The sequence below is a fragment of the Brassica napus genome, chromosome A5 (assembly GCF_020379485.1).
Source record: "Brassica napus cultivar Da-Ae chromosome A5, Da-Ae, whole genome shotgun sequence".
In the NCBI taxonomy this organism is placed as follows: domain Eukaryota; kingdom Viridiplantae; phylum Streptophyta; class Magnoliopsida; order Brassicales; family Brassicaceae; genus Brassica; species Brassica napus.
This window is the reverse complement of record NC_063438.1, coordinates 1,721,373-1,746,343: the sequence shown is the minus strand read 5'-3', so window position 1 is coordinate 1,746,343 and position 24,971 is coordinate 1,721,373. Positions and strand designations below refer to the sequence as shown.

Here is a 24,971-nt window from a genome sequence, read left to right as displayed (position 1 = left end):
TACAACCAAAACACACAAAAATAGTTATAAAATTTAATTTTCTAAAACTCCATCTTTTTAGCTGTCAGAAATTTTAAAACTACAACCCTTAATGCTAAATAAAAAAATCATACTCACAAAATTCTAAAGTAAATTTTATACAGTTACAACCTAACCAATTGTGTGGCTAAAATTACTAATATGAGTTTGTTTTAAAATTAAAATGATAAAATAACTTTATTTAGTTGGAGTCACATTAACTTCAGATAAAATAGGGGTCAGTTAGAAAACTTACGGGGTCAATGCTATAAATTTTGCCATAACACTTTCGATAATTAAAATCAAATGGGGCGACCTCTTCCCTTCCGCATGCATCCGGCCCAGGGGCGGATGCACCTTGTCAGGTACGGGGGCATGTGCCCCCGACTAAATATATATTGTTCAGTATTAGTTGGAATGTAATAGCTTGAACTAGTTCAGTGGCTTCACTTCCCGGTCATCATTCAACTAGCCGTGGTTCGAAGCCTGTAGTCTATTATTTTTTTCCTTTAATCTAATCTGCTCTTTTATTTTAGCCTCCGGCTGGGTCCCATATATGGTCGAGTAATCTAAAGAGACGTTTGCCATATGTTATTGTGTTTTTCAGCGACTTATTTTCCTTTAAAAACCCCATGTATTTTCTTTTTATTTATGTTTAATAACCTCTTTCATCATGCCGCTAAATATAAATTCCATATATTTAGTTTATACTAGATAATCTAGTTATACTCATTGAAATTATTGTTTTCGTTATTGGAATGATTAAAGGAATTATAAAAAATCAAATGTCACAATAAAAATAAGTTGATAAATCTAAAACACTTTTAAAAAGTCAGAATATATTTTGTGCAATACTAAGACCTAAAATATTTATAGTTAACTTTTGTTATGCGTATCATTTTTAAAAAAAATATTAATATGTGCATGTGCCCCCGATTCAAAAACTTTCTGGATCCGCCACTGATCCGGCCCCGAGAAATAAAGACGGCGAGTGAGCTCCTGAACAGATTGAAAGTTTCACATTTCAAATTACAGATTCCTGTGGGTTTACGTGAGCGTGAAGTTTTTCAAAACTATTATTTCTTTACTATACAATATTTTTTTCAAGATAATGGAAATTTTCTTAATGATAACTACTATGGAAAACACTAAAAAATATTTTGGTCTTATCATATAAATGGAAAATATTTTAGTCTACTTAATTATTTTGCTTTGAGTATTCCTATTGGGCTAGGGTTTTAAGAAAGTTTTCCTTTCTTCTTCTTTTTGCGTCCTCTATAAGACTATAAATACAGGACGTCTTATGCCTGAACGTATCATCATACAAAGTTTCTGAAAAAAATCTTCTTTGCTAAAAAAATAACCAGATCTACCAGATTCTGTAAGTCGAATATGTGGGATCAAAACCCTAGTTTCAGGTTTGAGGTAGATAACTTCTCGGACAAGGAAGCTGCCATAGCGTCTCATGTATTCGTGGCTGGCAGATGCGAATGGTAAAACATACAATTCTGTCTTCATGTTCTCGGAGATTGATTATTTGATTGGTTTTGTACCTAGCACTGAATTAAAAAACAGTTTCATCTTTGTTTTATAATCTTTCAGGTATCTTGCAGTTCATCCCCAGGGACATAATGATCACTTGTCTTTGTTCCTCTACGTTGCAAATCGTGAATCCTTGCGAACTGGATGGAAAAGAAGTGCTAAATATTACTTCCGTTTGCTGAATGAGTCCAACAAACAGCTTTATAAATCACCAGGTAATGAAGTTATCTTTTCTTGTTTGGCTCTTTTGTTTTGTTTTATTTTTTTTTTTGAAATTTCATGTGTTTGGAATTTACAAACGTTTAGCACTAAGAGAGCAGAGAAAACCTATTGATTTGCAAGATCTCTTTTTTGACGAGCTTACATAGGCCTCATTGATAAAAGCAATAGGCAAACTCATGTTTGAATCTTGAAGAGGTAGCAATTATACATAAGCATCTGAAAGATGAAGAACTTAACTTTTTGTAATTATTTTGTATAATGTTCCACAGTATACGGTGGAAAGAAAAGTTTGGTTTTTGGCGCTAGCCATCCAGAATGGGGTGCCAGTAAGACCTTGCCTCTAAGCACGTTTCAGAAACAAGGGTTTTTGGAGAATGATAAACTCATCATTGAAGTCTACATTCAAGTTGTTGAAGCTTTTGATGGAGAAGGCGGAGATATCAATAGTTTTCAAGTTTTTGCTGCTCATGTAAGTAAAAAAAAGGATACGTCTCTTCTTTTATGAATTTATATGGATAAGTAACAAAAACATGTTTTCTTGGCAGGTTGCTTCAGTGAAAAAGACATTCGCAGAGCACGTGGCGAAGACAGAATACAAGAATACTCTAAGCAACGCTTGCAGCAAGTTGAGTGAGCTCGCGGAAGTAGGAGTCAAGCTAGAGTGGTTGAAGTCAAAGTTTGATGAAGTTTCCTTCAAGAGGAAGAACGCAGACGGTGCTGCTGCTGATGATGAGTCTCTGGTCCAACAACTCGAGGAACGCATCAAGAATCTTGAACTAATGGGATCAGGCTTCAACAAGGACTGTTTGAACTTAAAGTCCAAGTGGAAGAAATCACATGCTGCTGATGAGTGTCGTTTCCAAAAACTTGAAGAAAGCGTCAAGAATCTTGAGCTGATGGAACTAGGGCTAAAACTGGAGAGTTTGAAGTCGACGCTTGAGGAGGTGTCCTTGGATAAGAAAAAATCACATGATGCTGATGAGTTTCGGGCCCAACTGCTCGAGGGGCGTCTCAAGAAGATTGAGCTAATGAAAACAGGCTCTAAACTTGAGATATTGAAGTCGAAGCTTGAGGAGATTGCCTTGGAGAGGAGGGAATCATATGATGCTGATGAGTCTAGGGTCCAACAACTCGAGGAACGCATCAATAATATTGAGCTGATGGATATAGAATTCAAGCTGGACTGTGTGAATATAAAGCTTGATACTTCTGACGAGTCTCTAGTCCAACAACTCGATGAACGTGTCAAGGACATGTCAAGGAAAGTGGGATTCAAGCTGGATTGTCTGAATACAACGATTGAGGAAAGGTCCTTAGAGAGGAAGAAATCTGATGACGCTCGGTTCCAACAATTTGAGGAAAGTGTCAAGAACATTGAGCTGATGGTGTCGTGTCTCAAAGTCGAACTCGACAAGAAGAAGGACAAATCTACTGCTGAAGGATTTTTGTTGGTCGACTAGGCTTCTCTTGATGTAGAGATCAAGTTTTTAGTTTATTGATTATTATATAGAAGACACTCTAATGTCGTTTCATTTTTCTCCTGTTTTGGTTTTTAGTTTTGCACTGTGAATCCTATAGTCTAGAGATTCGACATAATCAAAATATTTTTTTCGTTCTGATTTAATCCCATAATTCATCAAAAAAATCGATTCTTCTCGTATCTAACCAAATTTTCACATTTAATTTCTACCTGAAATTAATTTAGATATTTATATATGGGAAACTAATTATATTATTATCTATCTATACTATTATTTGAGAAGTAAATTTGTTGATTTGTCATGTTTCCCATAATTTTAGGTTTAATCATATTTTTAACTTAATTATTAATTTTAATAAATAATTTTAGTGATTAGCTGATAATTTATCATTATCTTGATAATAATTAAAAAATTCTAAGGATTATATCATAGTTAAATTTATATTATATAACTTTAGTAATATTAAAATATTATATGTATATGTATAATTATATTTGGTTTAGTAATATTAAATCGACTCTATTTTAAAATAAATCACATAAGATAGAATGAAACATCTATCTTTTAAGATAAATTTATTATAACAATCAAAATCACTCATTATGATAATTTCTGAAACATTTTGACAAATAATTCAAAAATATTTATATTATTATTTTTGATGTGTTTTTTCGCTCTTGCGTTAAAGTTTATAATGTTTGAAGTTTTTATTATCCTTAATACATAATTAGATTATATTTTTAATATATAATTACCCATAAATTTGAAACAAATTTCATTTCTTTGAAAATCATCATTATCTAAAAAGATTATATATTATGTTATACAAAAATATTTTATGGCAGAATATTTTTAAAATAAATATAAATCTATGTATATAATTTTACGTATATATGAATGTTTTCAATTTTATTTTATGTAATTAAATATATTTTATTTAAAAAAATTATCATATATAAGAATGTAATATTTAATTAATTATTAAATATTTCAAAAGCATGAAAATAATCTATTCTAATAGTTTTTGAATTGATAAAATATCTATCTACATTTTTTTGTAAAATTATTAAGCCCGCAAGAGCGGGCAAAACACCTAATATATTTGTATATTAGGAAAATAAAATCTGTGACGATAATAGTTATACTTTTCATGAAATATTTATTTTTATCTTGGCGTGGAAAAAATCATATGATGCTATTTTCTTTAAACAAATCGAGGATCGTGTCATGGGTGTAGAGTTCAAGCTGGACAGCTTGAATACAAAGCTTGAAGAGATATCAAAAGAGAAGAAGAAAGCTGATGATGCTGATCATGGTTCTCTGGTCCAACAACTCGAGGAAAGCGTCAAGAACATTGAGTTGATGGTCTCGCATCTCAAAGTTGAACTTGACAAGAAAAAGAACATATCTTCTGCTGATGGGTTTCTGCTGGTCGACTAAGTTTTTTGACCTAGAATCAAGTTTTTAGTTTATTAGGTTTTCTTCGAAGACATTACTGCGGTTTCACTTTTTTTTTATATCATTTTAATGCTGTGCTTTCTGAATTCCTAATAGCTAGCGATTCAGCATGGTTATGTTACTTAACGTTGCAAGCTAACTTATGTTCAGTTTACCTTTTGAGCTAGGGCTTTGAGAAGTTTTATCGAAGTTTTATGTTCAGTTATGTTATTGATTTATAGAATTATTAATCTATAAAAAAAATTTACATAGATATTTATATTTATAATATTATTTTGTATAAAATAAGTGAATGTTGATTTTACGATATACATTTTAATATTTCTTTTGTCATCAACCATATATACTTTAATTAAATTTTAAAATTTTCACTTTCATATTGTTTATTATATTATTTAGGTATATAAAATTTAAATTTGATTTTAGATAGAATGTTATTAAATATATTACAATACTTTGAAGTATCAGAAAATAATAGATATAATTTTATTGTGTATATAAAACAAAGAATACGGTATTTTATTTGTAATTATTAATATATAGTAATTTATAATTTTAATGGAACTATATATATTTACATAAAAAATTTAAAAAATATTATTTTATTATCTTATCAATTTATGTCATATTTTGAATCAGCCCAATTCAGAAACGAAGAAATTAATTAATTTATTAAATATTAATTTATAAAGTTTATGTAGTAATAATATTTATGATATAATTAAGTAGTGGATTTAGTTAATTATTCATTCTACTTATAAAAAAAAAAGAATTATTCATTCTTCAGCTTTACCTTTGAGCTAGGGCTTTGAGAAGATTTATCCTAGCCTCCTCTATATAAACAGAAGGCTTGTTGATCACCACGCAACCATCAGAGTTTCTGAGAAGTTCATCTTTTGCTCAAGTTAGAAAAACTAGAAAGAGTTTGGTTAGATATGTGGAACCAAAGGCCGAGTTATAGGTTTGAGATAGATAACTTCTCGGAGAAGAAAGCTCTCATATCGTCGAAGACATTCGTGAGCGGCGGATGCGAATGGTAACACGAAAATATTCGCATCTTTTTAATTGATTTGTTAATCTTTGTTTCATAGTTCATATTCTTTCAGGTATCTCCAAATTAATCCCAAGGGAGATCGTATTTCTGATGGTCACTTGCCTTTGTACCTTTACGTTGCAAATTCTACAACGTTGCGAACTGGATGGAAAAGGAGTGCTAACTATTACTTTGTTTTGTTGAATCAATCCGACAAAGAACTCCACAGATCACCAAGTAATGAAGTTTTATTCCTCTTTTTTTTAAATATGGAATCAAGTTTTTATCAGTGTTTGACTCTTTTTTTGTTGAAATGTAACTTGTGTTTGGGACGTACAATAAGATCTATTTTCTAGTTAGCTTGGTTTGCTAATCATATTGCTTTGTTGCTGCGACAGGAAATAAGCCTAGACTCATGTTTGTAAAAAATGCAATTAGTGTACAAGTTTATGTGTAACTGTTACTTTATTTCTTTATGTTTCACAGTTTCACTATCAACCAACTTGTTTTGCGCTAAGACTCCAGCATGGGGTTTCGCGAAGACCATACCTGTAAGCAAATTTCAAGAGAAAGGGTTTTTGGAGAAGGACAGACTCATCATTGAAGTCCACATTAAAGTTATTGAAGCTTTTGATGGAGAAGGTGGAGATGTATCCAACAACAACAAGAAGAAGACTATTGACATCAACGGTTTTCAAGTTTTTGCTTCTCAGGTAAGTTAAATGGATCTGTTTTGTGTTTCACCATTTGCTTTATTGTAAGAATATGAGATCAACTTGAATAGAATGAAGAACAATAAAGAGAATACGAAAAGATTGTAGAGAAAATTAAGAGAGAACTTAATTACTTTAGTCTTCACAATTGTGACTACAAGAAATTATAGAAGCTAAAATGAAAATAAATATATGTCTTTACTATTCTTCCGCATCACTATTCATCTGCGGTTACTATTCAGTTCTTCACTTTAACATTTATAGTGTAACATAAACATTATCTTACCTTGGCAGGTTATTAAAGTGGGAAAGATATTCACAGAGCATCCAGACATTGCTTTAGATTTCAAACCAACGAAACAAGAGGTGAAGACAGCATACATGAATGTCCTCCTCAGGGTCATTAAAACACTCAATAAGCCTCCAAAGAGCCTTTCAGAGACTAGACTTAACAAGGCTAGCAGCGAGTTGAGTGAGCTGATGGACGTAGGTTTCAAGCTGGACTGGTTGAAGTCAAAGCTTGAGGAGGTTTCTTTGGAGAGGAAGAAACCAGATGTTGATGGGTATCAGGTCCAACAACTCGAGGAACGTGTCAAGCATCTTCAGCTGAAGCTTGATGAGGTTTCTTTGGGGAAGAAGTTATCAGATGATGATAATGAGTCTCGTTCCCAAGAAGTAGAGGAACGTCTCAAGCATATTGAGCTGAAGCTTGATGAGGTTTCCTTTGTGAGTAAGTTATCAGATGATGATAATGAGTCTCGTGCCCAACAAGTAGAGGAGCGTGTCAAGGATCTTAAGCTAAAGCTTGATGAGGTTTCCTTTGGGAGGAAGTTATCAGATGATGATAATGAGTCTCGTGCCCAACAAGTAGAGGAACGTGTCAAGAATCTTGAGCTGAAGCTTGATGAGGTTTCCTTGGGGAGGAAGAAAGCAGATGATACTAATGAGTCTCGTGCCCAACAAGTAGAGGATCGTGTCGAGGATCTTGAGCTAAAGCTTGATGAGGTTTCCTTTGGGAGGAAGTTATCAGATGATGATAATGAGTCTCGTGCCCAACAAGTAGAGGAACGTGTCAAGAATCTTGAGCTGAAGCTTGATGAGGTTTCCTTGGGGAGGAAGAAAGCAGATGATACTAATGAGTTTCGTGCCAAACAAGTAGAGAAACGTGTCAAAAATCTTGAGTTGATGGAATTGGAACTTAATATGTGTTGGAAGCCGAAGCTTGATGAGTTGGAGGGTAAGAAAACTGATGATGCTATTATCTTTGAACAAATCGAGGATCGTGTCATGGGTATAGAGTTTAAGCTGGACAGCTTGAATACAAAGCTTGAAGAGATCTCCAAAGAGAAGAAGAAAGCTGATGATGCTGATGGTTCTCTGGTCCAACAACTCGAGGAAAGCGTCAAGAACATTGAGTTGATGGTCTCTCATCTCAAAGTTGAAATTGACAAGAAAAAGAACATATCTTCTGATGATGGGTTCTTGTTGGTCGACTAGGTTTTTTGACCTAGATCAAGTTATTAGTTTATTAGGTCTTCTTTAGAAGACACTACTATGATGGTCGACTCGGTTCCAACAACTTTAGGAAAGCGTCAATAACATTGAGCTGATGGTGTTGTGTCTCAAAGTTTAACTAGACAAGAAGAAGGGCAAATCTACTGCTGAAGGGTTTTTGTTGGTCGACTAGGCTTATAGAAGCACGAATGTCTTTTCATTTTTCTCGTTTTTTGGTTTTTAGTTTTGCACTGTGAAACGCTATAGTCTAGAGATTTGACATAATCAAAAGTGTTTTTTTTTTTCGTTCTGATTTAATCTCAAAATTGACCCAACAAATCGATTTTTTTCCATAGCTAACCAAATTTTCACATTTGATTTCTACCTGACATTAATTTATATATATATGGTAAACTAATTATATCATATATTTTGGATATTAGGAAAATAAAATCTATGATTATAATAGTTATACTTTTTGAAGAAAAAAAATATATTTATTTTTGTATAATTAAGTAGTGGGTTATTTTTTAATTTTTTTAGCAAAAAAAAGTAGTGGATTTTGTTAATTGTTTGCTCTTCAGATTACCTTCTGAGCTTTAGGGCTTGAGAAGTTTTGTCTTCGCCTCCTCTACATAAACAGAGGGAATCTTTAATCTTTATAGGAAATCTACAAAAAGATAATAGTTATAGTTTACTAAAAAAATAGTAAAAATAAATTAATTTTGGTCTAACTAAGTAGTGGATTTGTTTAATTATTTATTCTTCAGTTTTACCTTTTCTGCAGCTAGGGCTTTGAGAAGTTTTATCCTAGCCTCCTCTATATAAACAAAGGGCTTCTTTACCACCGAACGTAACCAAGCAGATAGAGCTTTTGAGAAGTTCGTCTTTTGCTCGAATAAAGAAAAAAAAAACTAGGGAAAGGTTTGGATAGATATGTCGAATCGAAAGCCGAGTTTTAGGTTTGAGATAGATAACTTCTCGGAGAAGAAAGCCAATGCCATATCGTCTAACACATTCAAGAGCGGCGGATGCGAATGGTAAAACGAAAACAATCGAATTTTTAACTTGCTTTGTTAAACCCTGTGTCTTGAATCATATTCATATTATCTCAGGTTTTTAGCTGTTTATCCCAAGGGAGATCGTCTTGCTGATGGTCACCTGTCTTTGTACCTGCAAGTTGCTAATGATACAACGTTGCAACCTGGATGGAAAAGGAGTATTAACTTTTACTTTGTTTTGTTGAATCAATCAGGCAAAGAACTCTACGAAACCGGTAATGAAGTTTTATTCCTTTTTGTGCAACCAAGTTTTGTCAATGTTTGAATCTTTAGTTTGTGTTTGGGACGAATAATAATAAGATCTCTTTTGAAGTTAATTAGCTATTTAGGACCACAATAATCATATCTCTTTGTTGCTAGCTGCGACAGGATATAAGCCTAAACTCATTCTTTTTGAACAAATTGCAATTGGTGAATAAGTTTACTGTATTTTTTTTTATGTTTCATAGGTTTAGGACAAAGCAGCTTTTGCGCTGAAAATCCAGCATGGGGTTACAGGAAGACCTTGCCTCTAAGCAAATTTCAGGAAGAAGGGTTTTTGGAAAAGGACAAACTCATCATTGAAGTCTACACAAATGGAGGAGAAGTTGAAGATGTATCCAACAAGAAGAAGACTGTTGACATCAACGGTTTTCAAGTTTTTGCTTCTCAGGTAAGTTAAGTGCATGTGTTTTTTTGAATAACCACTTGTTTTATAGTGTAATATAAACATATTTTTTTCCATGGCAGGTTACTAAAGTGGGAAAGATATTCACAGAGCACCCAGACATTGCAAAAGATTTCAAACCAACGAAACAAGAAGTGAAGACAGCATACATGAATGTCCTCCTCAGGGTCATTAAAACACTCAACAAGCCTCCAAAGAGCCTTTCAGAGACTAGACTTAACAAGGCTAGCAGCGAGTTGAGTGAGCTGATGAACGTAGGCTTCAAGCTGGACTGGTTGAAGTTAAAGCTTGATGAGGTTACGTTGGAGAGGAAGAAACCAGATGCTGATGGGTCTAAGGTCCAACAACTGGAGGAACGTGTCAAGCATCTTGAGCTGAAGCTTGATGAGGTTAATGAGTCTCGTACCCAACAAGTAGAGGAACGTGTCAAGAAACTTGAGCTGAAGCTTCAGCAGGCTTCCTTTAGTAAGAGCTTATCAGATGATGCTAATGAGTACCGTGCCCAACAAGTAGAGGAACGTGTCACGAATCTTGAGATGATGGAAGTGGGCTTGAAGCTCGACTCTTTGAATACAAAGCTTGATGAGGTTTCCTTGGAGAGGAAGAAAACAGATGATACTAATGAGTCTCGTGCCCAACAAGTTGAGAAACATGTCAAGAATCTTACGCTGATGGAATTGCGTTTGAATACGATGCTTGGTAACTTGGAGAGGGAAAAATCATATGATACTAGTGTCTTTGACTCTCGAATCCAACAAATGGAGAAGCATGTCATGGGTCTAGGGTTAAAGCTGGAAAGCTTGATTACAAAGCTTGAAGAGATCTCCCAAGAGAAGAAGAAAGCTGATGATGCTGATGGTTCTCTTGTCCAAAAACACGAGGAAAGCCTCAAGAACATTGAGTTGATGGTCTCGCATCTCAAAGTTGAAGTTGACAAGAAAAAGAATATAGCTTCTGATGATGGGTTCTTGTTGGTCGACTAAGTTTCTTGACCTCGAATCAAGTTATTAGTATTTTAGGTTTTAATGCTCTGCTTTCTAAATTCCTAATAGTCTAGCGATTCAGCATGGTTATGTTCCTTAACGTTGCAAGATAACTTGTGTTCAGTTTACCTTTTGAGCTAGGGCTCTCAGAAGTTTTATCGAGCGGCCTCTATAGACGGCTTTGTTATCAATGACGATAATACTTTACTAAAACAATACAATAAAAACTCTATAAATTAATACTTTACTAAAAGAATACAATAAATACTAAGTTAGTTTATTATACTCGATTTCTGCTAGGAATTCAGTTGAGAATTGCATTTCTCGTTTTCATGGTTTTGACGTTTCCTCCCTTGTTGACTGTTATTTAGTTATTATGAATGACATCATGGTTTGAGAGTTTCCGCGCGTCTCTTCCTCAGTCTTGCATCTATCATTTTTTCTAAGACAAAACAACCAATTGGTCAGAGAAGATGGATGTGTTTGTGTTACATTTCACAAGAAACTATTTGTAACAATAGCTACTAGAACCAACTCTACCCTAAATCATAACTCCTTTTCAAGTTTTTAGAGTTTATGTAGTACTAATATTTATGATCGCAATAAGTATGGATTTAGTTAAATTATTCATTCTACTTATTAAAAAAATATTCAGTACGGGTTATTGGTTGTTGTATTTTAATGGATTTGAAAATCTGAACTAAATCTAGTGTTATTGGTTCTATGATTTTAATCTGTTTTAAAATTATATGTTATTGGTTTAATGATTCATAAATTCTGTATCAAATCAAGTGTTATTCAATCGTACGGATTTACTAATATATTTGATTTTATAATGGATTTAAATGGATTTTTTTGGATTTTTTTGTTAAAAATACAACGACTCAAATCCGAGAGAAAACATCCGGATTTCTATATTTTACTTGGATTTATAAATACTATATGGATTTATAAATCAATCAAATATATATCTTCAGTTTTACCTTTGGGGTAGGGCTTTGAGAAGTTTTACCCTAGCCTCCTCTATATAAACACAACTTCTTTATCACCACCGCACGCAACCAACGGAGAGTTTCTAAAAAGTTTATCTTTTGCTCCAAGTTAGAAAAACTAGAAAAGAGTTTGGTTAGATATGTGGAACCGAAAGCCGTGTTTTAGGTTTGAGATAGATAACTTGTCGGAGAAGAAAGCTGTCATATCGTCTAAAACATTCGTGAGCGGCGGATGCGAATGGTACGTAACACGAAAACAATCGTATCTTTTTAAATTTGATTTGTTAATTTTTGTTTCATAATATATAGTCTTTCAGGTATCTCGACATTTATCCCAAGGGAGATCGTCTTGCTAATGGTCACTTGTCAATGTACCTTAGCGTTGCAAATTCTACAAAATTGCGAACTGGATGGAAAAGAAGTGTTAACTATTACTTCGTTTTGTTGAATCAATCCGACAAAGAACTCCACAGATCACCAAGTAATGAAGTCTTATTCCTTTTTATTTTTAATGTGGAATCAAGTTTTATCAGTGTTTGACTCTCTCTCTCTCTCTCTCTCTCTCTTTTTGTTAATGTAACTTGTGTGTTGGGACGTACAATAAGACGCTTTGATGTTGCCACAGGAAATAAGCCTAAACTCATGTTTGAACAAAATGCAATTGGTGAAAAAGTTTATGTAATTGTTATTTTATTTTATTTTATTTTATGTTTCATAGTTGGACAAGGAGTCAACTTGTATTGTGCTTCGCATCCATCATGGGGTTTCGGGAAGGTCTTGCCTGTAAGCAAGTTTCAGGAAAAGGGGTTTTTGGAGAAGGACAAACTCATCATTGAAGTCTACATTAAAGTTATTGAAGCTTTTGATGGAGAAGAAGTATCCAACAATAAGAAGAATAAGACTGTTGATATCAACGGTTTTCAAGTTTTTGCTTCTCAGGTAAGTAAGTTAAATGGATAAACTACTTGCTTTATAGGGGTAACATAAACATATTTTTTCTCCATGGCAGGTTACTAAAGTGGGAAAGGTATTCACAGATCACCCAGACATTGCTTTAGATGTCAAACCAACGAAACAAGAGGTGAAGACAGCATACATGCATGTCCTCCTCAGGGTCATTAAAACACTCAACAAGCCTCCAAAGAGCCTTTCAGAGACTACACTTAACAAGGCTAGCAGCGATTTGAGTGAGCTGATGGACGTAGGTTTCAAGCTTGACTGGTTGAAGCTAAAGTTTGATGAGGTTTCCTTGGAGAGGAAGAAAGCAGATGACACTAATGAGTCTCGTGCCCAACGACTGGAGAAACGTGCCAAGAAACTTGAGCTGATGGAATTAGACTTCAAGCTTGACTCTTTGAATAGGAAGAAAGCAGATGATACTAAGGAGTCCCTTGCCAGAGAAGTAGAGAAGCGTGCTGCGCAGATGGAATTGGGATTTAATAGGCGTTTGAATAAGAATCTTGGTGACTTGGAGAGGAAGAGATCATATGATACTAGTGTCTTTGACTCTCGAATCAAACAAATCGAGGGACATGTCATGGGTCTAGGATTAAAGCTGGACAGCTTGAATACAAAGCTTGAAGATATGTCCAAAGAGAAGAAGAAAGCTGATGATGATGCTGATGTTACTCTGGTCCAAGAACTCAAGAACCTTGAGCTGATGGTCTCGGATATCAAAGTTGAACTTGACAAGAAAAAGAACATATCTTCTGATGATGGGTTCTTGTTGGTCGACTAGGTTGCTTGACCTAGAGATCAAGTTATTAGTTTTTTTTTTTAAGAAGACACTACTATCGTTTCACTATTTTTCTTTCTTTCTTATTTGAATGCTGCTTTCTGGTATTCTAATAATCTAGAGATTCAACTTTAGTTAAAATACCTGGTTATGTCTCTCTTCCTGAACGTTGCAAGCTAGCTTATGTTCTGTTATGATAAATCAATAGGATATTTAATCTTTGTTTTGTTTCATTGTCGCAATTAGTCGAGCGTTGCACCGATCCAAAACATTACATAATTTTGTAAACCCTAATTATATTGTTATGGTTCATATAATTCCCATGTTGTTTGGCATAGTAGACACATTATTTTAAGTGAGTACTAGATTTTGACCCGTGCAACCGCACGGGTGTTTTTTTCACTTTTTTAGACATAAATTATTTTTTTAGAACATAAGTGGTATATATTTTTAATGTTAATCATATATTTAAATATTTATATAACTATTTCAAATACAATAATTTTTATGATTTACATGTTATAATTAATTAATTGTTTAAACCTTATGTATTTGTCACTTCTTATTATATATTTATATTATTGTATTTGCATTTAGTTATCAAGCAAATTAATATATTCATGAGAAAATATATTTAAAAAATATTTTGTATTTAATTTAGGCTAAATTCGGATCCGTATTTTAAAACTGAATTTCTTTTTACCAATATTTTTATGCTTATTCATTTTAGATAATTTATTATTGTATATATAAAAGTGTAAGATATGTTAATTTTTAGACATGTATTATATAGTTTGTTAATTTTAAGCCGTTCTATCATCGTATTATATTTTAAATAAATAGTTTATATTTATGAAAATAAAATTTATAATAATTATTTTATCATATTTGTTTAGTATAATAATTATATTTTAACATGATCATCACTATAAAAGTAGATAAAATAGGATGTAATTTATTTATTTTCATTTCTAAACGATAACTTAAAATACATTAAGTTATTGTTTAAATATTTCTAAACAGATTCATTAGAATTTTTAAAATATAATATATAAATATATATTATATTTAAAATGAAAATATATTATGATTAAAGTAGTTACAAAGATTTTATATTATTAACTTTAAAGAAATACATGTTAATTTTTATACATGTATTATATAGTTTGATAATGTTAACCCATCTTACCAACATATTAGATTTTATTTTTGAACATAAATATTTTATAATTACAAAAATAAAATATATAAATATATAAATTTAATACAATTTTATTATATTTAGCTCAATATAATAATTTTATTTAGCTCAATATAATAATTTTATTTTAATATGATTGATTATGATTATATAATAAATAAAATAATATAGATTTTTTTTATTTTTCATTTTATATAACTGAATATATTAATGTATAATAATATTTTAAACTAATTTTGAAATTAGTGAAAATATTTAAATATAATTTCGAAAATGAAGATCTTGTAAAAATCTTTTCAAACAGATTTGTTAGACTTTTAAAATAAATATATTTATATTTAAAATGAAAAGATATCAAAAGATATTATGATTAAAATATTTTAAAAATTCTATTTATTATTAGTCTGAATTAAAATGTAGTATGAATTTCTATGAATAGGTCCATTGGGTCCATTTTTAAAAAAATCACACATGAATCAAGGTTGTGACTTCTGTTTTAATATATAAGATGCGGTAAACATGCAAGGCTAATGTTCCAAAGCAGTTAATTTTATCTATGTCCCAACTGTTATTACACTACAACTACAAGTGGTTTGATAGATTTGGTCATCTCTTATTATATGTTACAATAATTTTGTAACAGTAGGTTTTACTTTTTTTTTCCTCTATAAAAAGTAAAAACAGAGGATTTGCTTTGAGCTAGACTAGGCATGGGCATTTGGGCCCGTCGATTTCGGTTCGGTTCATTCGGATTTTCGATGTTATGCTCATAAGTCATGTTCGGTTTTTACTAATTATTGGATTGGGTTCGGTTCTTTTCGGTTCGGATCGGATGGTAACTAATGTTTGAAATCATCCAAAAATATATTTTTAAACCTCAAAAATTGACAAAAAGAAAATTTAAATATAAAAATTATTCACAAATCTTATTAAAAATTAGTTAAACTATCTAAATTAACTAAAAAGTATTCAAAATAACAAATAAAACAAACTACAAAAATATCTAAATCAACTTAATATATATAAAAATATTAACATATTTAACTAATTTTAGATATTTTCGGATCCTAGTTTGGATTTCGGTTCAGTTCGGATCATAATCCAACCCCAACGTACTAAGCTCATAGATCGGTTCGGATATTTTTGTATAATAGATTCGGATTCATTTTTCAGTTCGGTTTGGTTGACTAAAATCGTTCAGGCCTGCTTTGAGCTCTGTTCTAAAAGTATACTCCAACCTTAACCCTGGGTGCTTCATTGAAAGACGTAATGGGCTGAAAAGAGGCCCAATTAAGCCCAATAGCTTCGAAAAATCTCGATGACGGTAGATCAGTCGGTTCGGTTGTGTGCGTATTATACTTTTCCTCCGTCTTTCGTTTCCCGATATGCTCGGCCTAGCGGTTAGCTAACGGCACGCACCGATTAATCCTGCCACGCCTCACCAGAGTTTCACTTACTCTGCTCCGTCCTCGGTGTGACTATACAATCCATTTTTGGAGCCACGACCAATGGCTATCAAGTCACTGAATCGGCTTCTATGGAACTTCTGTAAGCTCTAATTACACTCAGCTTCTTGAACATAAGAGTGTTTTATTGAGAAATAACTTGATTAATGAGAATATCAATGTTCAAAATATCTATAGTTAGACGCTTTATATGAGATTATTGATTAGACGGGTGCCTAACTGCCTTTTTTTAGAAAATTGTAATAGAAAGATTGTTTTGTTTAGGTTCGATTTGCCACTAGACGCTGCTTAAACCGATTTTTAGAACATGGCGAATATTGAATGTGATATTAGTAGTCTCTATGGGTTTTTTTTCTAGTTGATGTATTCACTTTGTTTTAATATGTTTGATTTGAAAGTTTGAACTTTATTGAAGATTATTGAGAAAAGTTTCAATTTTTATATAATTATTTTCAGTTGTGCATGATTCACCGTTCAAGAAGAGACGAGAGTTATACCAAGGAGTACTCTGCAACGTAATCAAACGGTTTCAGTCACGTTTACCAGAATCATCAGGCAAAGAGTTAGAAGATTCCAACAAAACACCAAACTCGTCTTCTTCTTCTTCAAGCTTAGAGACTAGAAGAGGAGTTGAATCAGGAATCGACAGTGACAGCTCCGGTGATGAAGATACAGGAGATGGCAAGTGGAAACTAGACTTAGCTTGGCTCACCAAAGCACTTGAGCCAGCTTCTCAACTCCGTCGATGGGCTCTTCCAACAGGTCTGAGATATATATAGTTCTTGTTTCTTGTCCTTGATTCTTGGTTCTTGATTCTTGATTCTTGATTCTTGGTTCTTGGTTCCATTCATAGTCCTGAGACAGTGTGTGTTCTTGGTTCTTGATTCTTGTTCTTGATTCTTGGTTCTTGGTTCTTGATTCTTGATTCTTGGTTCTTGATCTTGTTCTTGATTCTTGGTTCCATTCATAGTCCTGAGACAGTGTGGTGTTCTTTCCAGGAGAGAGATCACAACCTGGTAATCGATCTTTATCTGAGATCATTGCTAGTATCCAAAAGAGTAAGCTGGGAATCGAAGGATGGACTCTCGGTGATCTCACAATCGGTCTCTACCTCATCTACCTCAGACAAGCCTCCTTGTCTCCCTTCGAGGACGTCAAGGGAGTTCAAGTTGTTTCGGAGTCTACAGTTTCCGATCTCATTTACAACGCGGAGCTAGCCAAGGGGTGTTACAGGGACAGTGTAAGCGGTCTAGCCAAGAACACCATGCTCAGAGAGAACAACATTCTTAAATTCGTGAAAGATTCGAGCGTCATGAGGCCTGGCTACTACGTGGGAGTTGATCATAGGAGGAAGCTTGTGGTATTTGGGATACGAGGGACGCATACTATATATGATATTATTACTGATATTGTCTCTTCGAGTGACGATGAGGTCACGTTTGAAGGCTACTCAACGCACTTTGGAACCGCTGAAGCTGCACGGTGGTTTCTTAATCACGAGCTGCAGACTATGAGAAGGTGCTTAGAGAGATACGAGGGATATAAGTTGAGGCTTGTTGGTCATTCTCTGGGAGGTGCTATAGCTTCTTTGATGGCGATTATGCTCAGGAAGATGCCGAGGGAGGAGCTGGGATTCGACGGTGAGATTGTTTCAGCGGTTGGATATGCTACACCTCCTTGTGTTTCTAGAGAGCTTGCAGAGAACTGCTCTGAGTTTGTGACAACTATTGTAATGCAGGTCAGAACAAACTCTTAACACTCTATTTTTCTTGATCAAGTTTTGTTGAGATTACACTCACAGCATCTCTGCCAATCTCAGGATGATATTATACCTAGACTGAGTCAAGCTTCTTTGGCGAGGTTGAGAGATGAAATCCTTCAGACCGATTGGTAAGCAAAACACTTCTTGGCAAGGTTCAGTTTGAAGAAATAGTTAGGCAGTAACAAGGCGCTTTGTATAGGATTGCTACTAAGCGTATTATTAGGGTCTATGCATTAATAGATTATTTATTTGTATTAGATATTTTAGTTAGATTATTTATTTATATTAGATATTTTAATTTTTAAGTTTAATTATAAAATTATTTTGTTGTATTATAAAAATCAAACCAACAATTTTTTTTTTGACAAATTTGTGGATTCACACTAACATTATTGTTTGATTTGATAGATTTAGATTAATTTAAATCGATTTAAATTATTTTAACCGATTTTAATTGGTTTAGAACAATTTAAACCAAAATAAAGCGCATAAATCAGATTTTAAGAAAATCATTTCGATTTTAGAACATTGCTTCTTGGAACTTCATTACTCTTATCTACAATCTTTGTTTACCGCCATGATTTGTAAATCCAGGACAAGTGTGATTGAGAAGGAAGAGTGGAAGAGCGTATTAGACTTGGTAACAAACGCCAAACAAGTCGTCACCTCTGTGCAAGACGCAGCTCGTAAAGTTTCTGAGTATGCAAAATTTGGAAACAAGAACGAGTTTCCAGGTAACACAACTTGAACATTGAATCACTGGAAGACGTATCAACGCTTCATGAATCTCATTACGTCTTGTTTCTAACCAGAACTCCCTTCATCCAAGAACCATCAGTCTGATTCTTTGAGCACTGAAACTACGACTAAAGATGTTGTTAAGTTGCCAGAAGAGTTGTATGTACCTGGCGCGGTGTACTATCTGATGAGGAACGTGAGAGGGAACATGAAAAGCTCAGCAGGGAAGAAAGTAGAATACTTTAGTCTATGGAAGAGAGATCCAGGACAACATTTTCAGAGGATACTTCTTTCAGGTAATTTCATTACAGACCATAAATGTGATAGCCACTACTACGCTCTAAGAGATGTGCTCAAAGGGTTTCCTGGTTTCATCGACGAAAGCATTTTTAACAAGAGATCTAAGTGAGATCTCATCATCTCTGGTTAGAAGACAATGTTTAGTTTGTCTGCGAACATTTTTTAATTTTTTTGTCAACAGCAAAGAATTTTAATTATAAGTTATCAGTTTTTTACTACAGCTTGAAGAGTGTGTATCAATGATAACAGTTTGCAAGAATAAACCATCAGTTTATCCCTGCTTCGTGATAAGCTGCCTTTTGTTGGTTTTAACTTTTTTTTACTTATATAAGAATATACTTTGCATTAGTTTTGGTTTGTGCTGAACAAACAGTTATATGCATCATCCCTCATAATACAAAAATGTTTTAACTCAAAACTCAGTCTGGGGTCTAATAATTTTTGTTTCTCGTTAACCGTTGTTATACATATGCCACATTAGGGTGGTTAGTGTACATGTTCAACACATAATTAACACCAAACCCCAAATAAAAGTTCAAGCAGGTGGCTTTGTGAAACATGAATGGGCCTATAGCCCAGTACCAAGGCCTGGGAAAGAAATTGTTAATTGGGTCCCACGAGTTTTAGGAAGGCCACACGTGTGATAGATAATTCAACAGTCAAAGACTTTGTTCGTACACTGAAGCTACGGGCCGACGTGCGCTAGTTTCTGCCGTTTCAGTCCACTATTGTATTCGACAAAATGACTACAGTTCGTGTTTATTCCATGTCAGTTTAGACGTCATGAACTTAAAATAAACGCACTATGATGGCGAAATTACTATTTAAAATAATAATAATAGTAGTATACATGCTGCATCCAGTTAATCGTCGATCTTGAACTTTTTTTTTCTTTTTCTCAGTGTTGTTTTAATGTATTTTTACTAAAACTACATCGGAATATGTGAATAACTAACATACGTTTCTTGATGAATATCGAAGTGGTGATATCATGCTTTGACCGCCACCTTTCGATCTGCTCTTTATAATATTAGAAAGAATTAACAAGTTTGGTCTCCGGTAATGGGCTCGAAGAGTTCGGATAATATTTAATAAGCATATACATAAACGGCTCGACTCAAAAATAGGCATCGCCGAGTTATTGTTTTTTTTTGATAAGTATGTGAATTTTCATTAATGAATAATGATGCATGAGATACATTTGATTTTGAAGAATCAAAACCTATTGCATCTAAGATAAGCTAATAAAGCAAAGGTCAGTGACTGCCCCAAAAAAAGATAAAAAAGACATTCAGTGACATGAAGATTCAATCATCACCCGAGGGTTTGATTAAAGCTTGACAAAACTAATTCAATAGCATCATTACAATTCTAGTTGATCACAGGTTATTGTTCATAACTCACAGGTTGTTCATAAAGCTTGACAAAACTAATTCAATAGCATCATCGCCGAGTTATTGTTCATAACTCACAGGTCACATAATAACCTTTTGATCAAAAAATTGGTTTGGAAACAACTTCCATGTATCCAACTGTTGATATAGTAATGATATAGTAATCAATAAACGTTTTCGTGAAGTGTTGATCAGGTGCTTCTTAATTAAACTTGTTTTTCTTTCTATTAATATCTTGTTTAAAATTTGATTAGGTTACCTCGAGATTACAAACCACAAAGTCCTTTCTCAAAAGACTAAAATAGCACTTGTGACCTTTAGGTGTGGACAACAATGGAAGTTTCTTGGTGGGAAATTGGGTTAGAAATGGATGAGACTGATTAGAGTTGGCAAAGCAAAATTAAAAGAATCATTAAAATGAAATGAATTTAAAAGCTTGCATACAATTTAGGGGACATTTTGTCGAATAAGGCCACTACTATTTACATGGGGGATTGGTGCTATCATAACTAACCAGACACTGCTTAGTTAATGTTAGGTAAACATGTTTATTAAATGCACGATTAATGCGTGGTCGATTGATATATTAGCAATAAATTTCTAGATGAAATTATTTTCGATGATTTACTTCTCTGACTGACAACCATAATATACATCCCTCCTATGTTCTGCAAGTGTTCTTTTAGAGAGATTTGTTTTATCAACAGTTTGATTTCATAGTTAGATAGATTCCTTATAAACTTTGTTTCTTGTACTGAAAGTAAAGTTGACTTTTATTTTTTCATCGTTTAGACCATATACCTTTAAGCCTTCATAGAGATGCTACAGATAAATATTTAGTTGACGTTTAATTACAAGCATATACACAATGCATAGAGGTGTAGTGTAAGAAACAATCTTTTTGCTGATGTTTAAATTTAAACCTTTGTTTATTTTGTGATTTATGCTTACCCTTCTTTTTTTTTGCCAAAGATGGTGAACATCTATACTCCAATTAAAGTCTGTATTACCTTCCAGACTTCCACACAGAAAATAAAATAATTCGTAACCAGCCAAATAAACATGTATATAATGAATAAGTGTGTCGTGTTAATCAAAGTCAACCCTTGGATGGCACACACGTCTGCATTTATTATATTTGTAAGTTATGGGATTATGGAAATTTAGTGAATCCTCATATTCTTTTTCAAGCTTTAGCCGACGGGACAAAACTACACTGTGCTTGTGCAACATGCCTTACCTTCTTTGTGTAGTTTTTCATCGAAGAAACAATAGGTTATTGTCGAGTGGTCATTCCTCAATTAGCTACGTCTTCTGAATTCGTTTTATTTTTAACGTTTATGAAAATCTAAGACAAGCAATCATTGTGCGTGAATTTCACATTATTGAAACAGAAACATCAATATTGAACAAATCACTATAGAAACCTGTCGTTAAACAAGCAACCACAAACTAAATACTACTCCCTGTCGTTAACGATTAATGTTAGCCGCGATCGCCACCACGTGCAAAACAAACAGGCATGCAAACATGTTTATTGATGATAGCATGTAACATCCAAATGTATTGCTATGATTTGTTGTTTGTTGTCAAAATTAGAAAAACATCTCATTTTTTTCTGCGTATGCCTACATAATTAGTCACCAACTTATCTTAATTCTTCATCATTCTAAGAGCCAAAGCCTGAAGCTCACCTAAATCGCTATTACAATAATTAACTGATCTCTTTTTGTTAGGATATCCTTCGTGAAACCCTAACCCACCGTGACGGTATACGCCACCTCCGGTTTGATGAGTCTCTCGCACGTTAGCTGTAGTAGTGACGTTACTGCTCGTGCTGCTTAAAGATTCTTCTAGCGAGCTCTGTGGCGAGACCTGATTATTAGGGTTTACGTGACCGTAGTAAGGATGATGATGGTCATATGGTGCTGCGTACGCACTGCCGATCGGAGAGCCACTAGATTGTTGCCAAGTCGTGTATTCGTGAGTACTTTCTGAGCTGTTTCTTAGATCTCCGGCGGCTGACGCCTGATGGCCGGCGATTTGTGCCTTCATTTGCATGACTTGTGCTTGCAAGTAAGCAACCTATGTATAAACAAATCAAACGCTAATTGTTAAACAAAATTGATTCAAACGATGACTGATCGCTGTAACGTTTTTTATAAACTATAATAAAAATTTATTGAAAATTTATTTAGTATTTGAAAAATAAACTAGTGTGAAAACAAACGTTTTATGAGAAATTTTGTTGATACTAATACGTCAAGATTTTTCTAGGAAATCTAGCTCCATGCACTAAATATCATGTCAATCTACTACCATATAAATCTGCAGTGGCTATAAAAATTGATGGACTACTAGTGATTTCTCAATTAATTTATTACCTGTTGTTGGAGGGCAAAAATGTGAGAGACGCAGCCATAAACAGGATCATGAAGACGAGCCTGAGCTTCGTAGGCGATGGTGACAACAGCTTCACATCGATCATGGATTGGGACATTGAGCAAGAGCTTAGACACGTTGCTGGCTCCAAACACCTTGTGAATAGCTGCGAACCTTGCTGCTCCTTGCTCCGATGAGAAGTAAGGTGCGAATATACAATCCGATGCACACTTCCTCCTCAGGAACTTGCACGCACCGCACGGTGAGCCTGTCCCTGCCGTTGTACCGTTACCGGAAGCTGCCATCGGCTAAACAAACAAAACGGTGATGATTTTATATTATCTTGTACAAAGAAAAAGAAAGAAGGAGTCTCTTGTTTTGTTATCTTCTGTATCGTGTTAGTAGTTTCTTAAGATGCTGAAAAGATTGCAGGAAGTGATAGATTTTAGAATTGGGATCGTCAGAGATGTGCACGAGCGAACTAGGAAATAGTGGTTGGGGAAAAAGAAAAAGAAATGCAATGATGATGGAGAAGTGTTTGGTGTCTTTGGGTGGATTTTATAATAGTGACATTTTGATGAAAGAGAATAGGTCTTTTTCTTAGGCCGACTTATTTTGTAGGTTCACTCAATGATCATTTACAAACACATATAATATGATACAATTTTAATTTGTTTTTTAGTCTACCATGTCCATAATGTATCATCTTTACTTATTTCGTTTAGAAATTTGTAATATGTGATGAATATTATACATTTTCTTATAATCCAGTGTCTCAAACAAACGCTATTGGTTTGAAAGTATATCTATGCGACATGTAAAAACCTTTAATGTAATATTTGAGGGAACCCACATAATAAAGCTCATTAGATGTATTCAGTAGATCGATCATGAACTAAGATAGTATACATACAAATGTATAAGAGGATTTTCCTTATGTATATCAAAAATCAATTTGCTTGCACAGAGTTTCATTTTAAATAAAAGAATGGAATTAATGTCCCAAATTTTTCGAGTTAGCCAAAGGGTGTGAACGGTAGACAATGGAAGGTCACATGTTGGATTATAAGGAGACAATCAACAATGGAGATTGCAACATGGGACTAATATTTTTTGATTAAAATAGTGTAGTTTTAATCAATTATTGGATATTAATTAAATTAGTCCAACTTCTCATTCTTTTCATTCGTGGATTTTCCATAGAAAAATATCCAAATTCTTAGTAATGTGGTAGTCGTAGGTCTTCTATCACCTTTCTCGTATTATTTTATACACGTATACGTTTGATTTTTGGAGTTTCATCAAAGCTAACTCAATTAATTAACTATTTATTCCATCATCTTTCTTTCTTTAATCTTTCAATTGAGAAGAAAACATTTATAATAAGTTCTTCCGCCGAACGCCGGACATTGGAACTGCCGCTGTTTGTCGTGACGTGAGGAGAACGGGCAAACGGGCAAATGCCGGTAAAGATGTACCGACAAATGCTAATGCCATTAATGTATTTGGAGGCCATTTTTGTTAGTATAATTGTCAATAAGCTATAAAAACTCCCTTTATGACAAAACAAAACACAAAAGCTCTTAAAACTGATTGATTGTGCTGGATTGGCTTAGGTGGCTTGGGAATATTTGGTTATATAGACAGAGTGTGTAGCTGGTACAGACTAGCTAGGACTCAAATCACCTGAGATTATCAGAAGTTCAATAATGATTTACTAGCCAAAAGAATTAATATAATTTACTTACGGATTTTGTACACGAGCGAGAGATCGTCTGATGCAACTAGGATATTGTGTGCATGTGACTTTCACTTAATGCTCGTGTTCTTACAGTTTACGTGGATATGATTATAGTTAGTAATTGTGCATTACTCATTAGCCACTTTTTCCAATTAATCAACCGAAAATTATAAACAACATTCGTTAATAGAATGTTAGTAGAGTCTTTTCCATCTTTGATTAAAGTCGAAACATGTTAGTATGTCAGCAGTTAAAAAAACGTTGTAGTTTACGGTAACATACAAGTCTAAACTCCTTTATTGCAAAACAAAACACCAAAGGTACCTCCAACATATCCCCTCTGCGAAGACAAGTAGTTTACTGATACGAACTGTAAAAGTACCTCCAAATGTAGTTAGTAGTGTGTGGCTCACAATAAATATGAAACTTTCAAAAATGCACCAGCCGGGAATCGAACCCGGGTCTGTACCGTGGCAGGGTACTATTCTACCACTAGACCACTGGTGCTTTGGTTCAATATATTTCATACAAATTTTAGTGTCACTCTAAACACAACAACTTATTTTCTTTTTTTGCTTTCCTTGGTGG

The 24,971-nt window shown here is 33.7% G+C and overlaps 6 protein-coding genes and 1 non-coding gene across 7 annotated transcripts; 5 read left to right on the top strand and 2 right to left on the bottom strand.

The window, feature by feature from the left end:
* Positions 1-1,104: 1,104 nt before the first annotated feature.
* Positions 1,105-3,553, top strand: LOC106454486 (MATH domain and coiled-coil domain-containing protein At2g42480-like). Its single transcript, XM_013896605.3, has 4 exons — positions 1,105-1,511; positions 1,621-1,775; positions 2,052-2,251; positions 2,328-3,553. The coding sequence occupies exons 1-4, from the start codon at positions 1,411-1,413 to the stop codon at positions 3,240-3,242; spliced, it is 1,371 nt and encodes a 456-aa protein (XP_013752059.2). The 5' UTR covers positions 1,105-1,410; the 3' UTR covers positions 3,243-3,553.
* Positions 3,554-4,131: 578 nt separating this feature from the next.
* LOC125574826 (MATH domain and coiled-coil domain-containing protein At2g42480-like) lies at positions 4,132-8,297 on the top strand. Its single transcript, XM_022719022.2, has 4 exons — positions 4,132-5,757; positions 5,828-5,991; positions 6,241-6,467; positions 6,762-8,297. Exons 1-4 carry the CDS (start codon positions 5,657-5,659, stop codon positions 7,962-7,964), a joined length of 1,695 nt encoding a protein of 564 aa, XP_022574743.2. The 5' UTR covers positions 4,132-5,656; the 3' UTR covers positions 7,965-8,297.
* A 389-nt stretch (positions 8,298-8,686) lies between these two features.
* LOC125609234 (MATH domain and coiled-coil domain-containing protein At2g42480-like) lies at positions 8,687-11,575 on the top strand. Its single transcript, XM_048780383.1, has 4 exons — positions 8,687-9,001; positions 9,077-9,237; positions 9,472-9,674; positions 9,752-11,575. The coding sequence occupies exons 1-4, from the start codon at positions 8,898-8,900 to the stop codon at positions 10,670-10,672; spliced, it is 1,389 nt and encodes a 462-aa protein (XP_048636340.1). The 5' UTR covers positions 8,687-8,897; the 3' UTR covers positions 10,673-11,575.
* Positions 11,576-11,699: 124 nt separating this feature from the next.
* LOC106450622 (MATH domain and coiled-coil domain-containing protein At2g42480) lies at positions 11,700-13,755 on the top strand. The gene is made up of 4 exons (XM_013892316.3): positions 11,700-11,905; positions 11,982-12,145; positions 12,383-12,603; positions 12,674-13,755. The coding sequence occupies exons 1-4, from the start codon at positions 11,805-11,807 to the stop codon at positions 13,400-13,402; spliced, it is 1,215 nt and encodes a 404-aa protein (XP_013747770.2). The 5' UTR covers positions 11,700-11,804; the 3' UTR covers positions 13,403-13,755.
* A 2,184-nt stretch (positions 13,756-15,939) lies between these two features.
* On the top strand, positions 15,940-19,143 carry LOC106450620 (diacylglycerol lipase-beta). The gene is made up of 6 exons (XM_013892313.3): positions 15,940-16,148; positions 16,523-16,828; positions 17,065-17,804; positions 17,886-17,956; positions 18,423-18,562; positions 18,641-19,143. Exons 1-6 carry the CDS (start codon positions 16,109-16,111, stop codon positions 18,973-18,975), a joined length of 1,632 nt encoding a protein of 543 aa, XP_013747767.2. The 5' UTR covers positions 15,940-16,108; the 3' UTR covers positions 18,976-19,143.
* Positions 19,144-21,854: 2,711 nt separating this feature from the next.
* On the bottom strand, positions 21,855-24,306 carry LOC106454488 (LOB domain-containing protein 16). The gene is made up of 2 exons (XM_048780382.1): positions 22,645-24,306; positions 21,855-22,345 (listed from the first exon to the last, which is right to left on the bottom strand). The coding sequence occupies exons 1-2, from the start codon at positions 22,945-22,947 to the stop codon at positions 21,914-21,916; spliced, it is 735 nt and encodes a 244-aa protein (XP_048636339.1). The 5' UTR covers positions 22,948-24,306; the 3' UTR covers positions 21,855-21,913.
* A 513-nt stretch (positions 24,307-24,819) lies between these two features.
* TRNAG-GCC lies at positions 24,820-24,890 on the bottom strand. Its single transcript has one exon. It is a non-coding gene; the product is annotated as a tRNA-Gly (tRNA).
* Positions 24,891-24,971: the final 81 nt, after the last annotated feature.

Bases quoted from the DNA above. Each gene is read 5' to 3' on its own strand.
- LOC106450620 (XM_013892313.3), top strand. From the start codon at position 16,109: ATGGCTATCAAGTCACTGAATCGGCTTCTATGGAACTTCT. The intron at 17,805-17,885 runs GTCAGAACAAAC...TGCCAATCTCAG, and splicing joins TGACAACTATTGTAATGCAG to GATGATATTATACCTAGACT. The intron at 17,957-18,422 runs GTAAGCAAAACA...TTGTAAATCCAG, and splicing joins GAAATCCTTCAGACCGATTG to GACAAGTGTGATTGAGAAGG.
- LOC106454486 (XM_013896605.3), top strand. From the start codon at position 1,411: ATGTGGGATCAAAACCCTAGTTTCAGGTTTGAGGTAGATAACTTCTCG. The intron at 1,512-1,620 runs GTAAAACATACA...ATAATCTTTCAG, and splicing joins GTGGCTGGCAGATGCGAATG to GTATCTTGCAGTTCATCCCC. The intron at 1,776-2,051 runs GTAATGAAGTTA...AATGTTCCACAG, and splicing joins ACAGCTTTATAAATCACCAG to TATACGGTGGAAAGAAAAGT.
- LOC106450622 (XM_013892316.3), top strand. From the start codon at position 11,805: ATGTGGAACCGAAAGCCGTGTTTTAGGTTTGAGATAGATAACTTGTCG. The intron at 11,906-11,981 runs GTACGTAACACG...ATAGTCTTTCAG, and splicing joins GTGAGCGGCGGATGCGAATG to GTATCTCGACATTTATCCCA. The intron at 12,146-12,382 runs GTAATGAAGTCT...TATGTTTCATAG, and splicing joins AGAACTCCACAGATCACCAA to TTGGACAAGGAGTCAACTTG.
- LOC125574826 (XM_022719022.2), top strand. From the start codon at position 5,657: ATGTGGAACCAAAGGCCGAGTTATAGGTTTGAGATAGATAACTTCTCG. The intron at 5,758-5,827 runs GTAACACGAAAA...ATATTCTTTCAG, and splicing joins GTGAGCGGCGGATGCGAATG to GTATCTCCAAATTAATCCCA. The intron at 6,468-6,761 runs GTAAGTTAAATG...TTACCTTGGCAG, and splicing joins TTCAAGTTTTTGCTTCTCAG to GTTATTAAAGTGGGAAAGAT.
- LOC106454488 (XM_048780382.1), bottom strand. From the start codon at position 22,947: ATGGCAGCTTCCGGTAACGGTACAACGGCAGGGACAGGCTCACCGTGC. The intron at 22,346-22,644 runs GTAATAAATTAA...GTTTATACATAG, and splicing joins TTTTTGCCCTCCAACAACAG to GTTGCTTACTTGCAAGCACA.
- LOC125609234 (XM_048780383.1), top strand. From the start codon at position 8,898: ATGTCGAATCGAAAGCCGAGTTTTAGGTTTGAGATAGATAACTTCTCG. The intron at 9,238-9,471 runs GTAATGAAGTTT...TATGTTTCATAG, and splicing joins CAAAGAACTCTACGAAACCG to GTTTAGGACAAAGCAGCTTT. The intron at 9,675-9,751 runs GTAAGTTAAGTG...TTTCCATGGCAG, and splicing joins TTCAAGTTTTTGCTTCTCAG to GTTACTAAAGTGGGAAAGAT.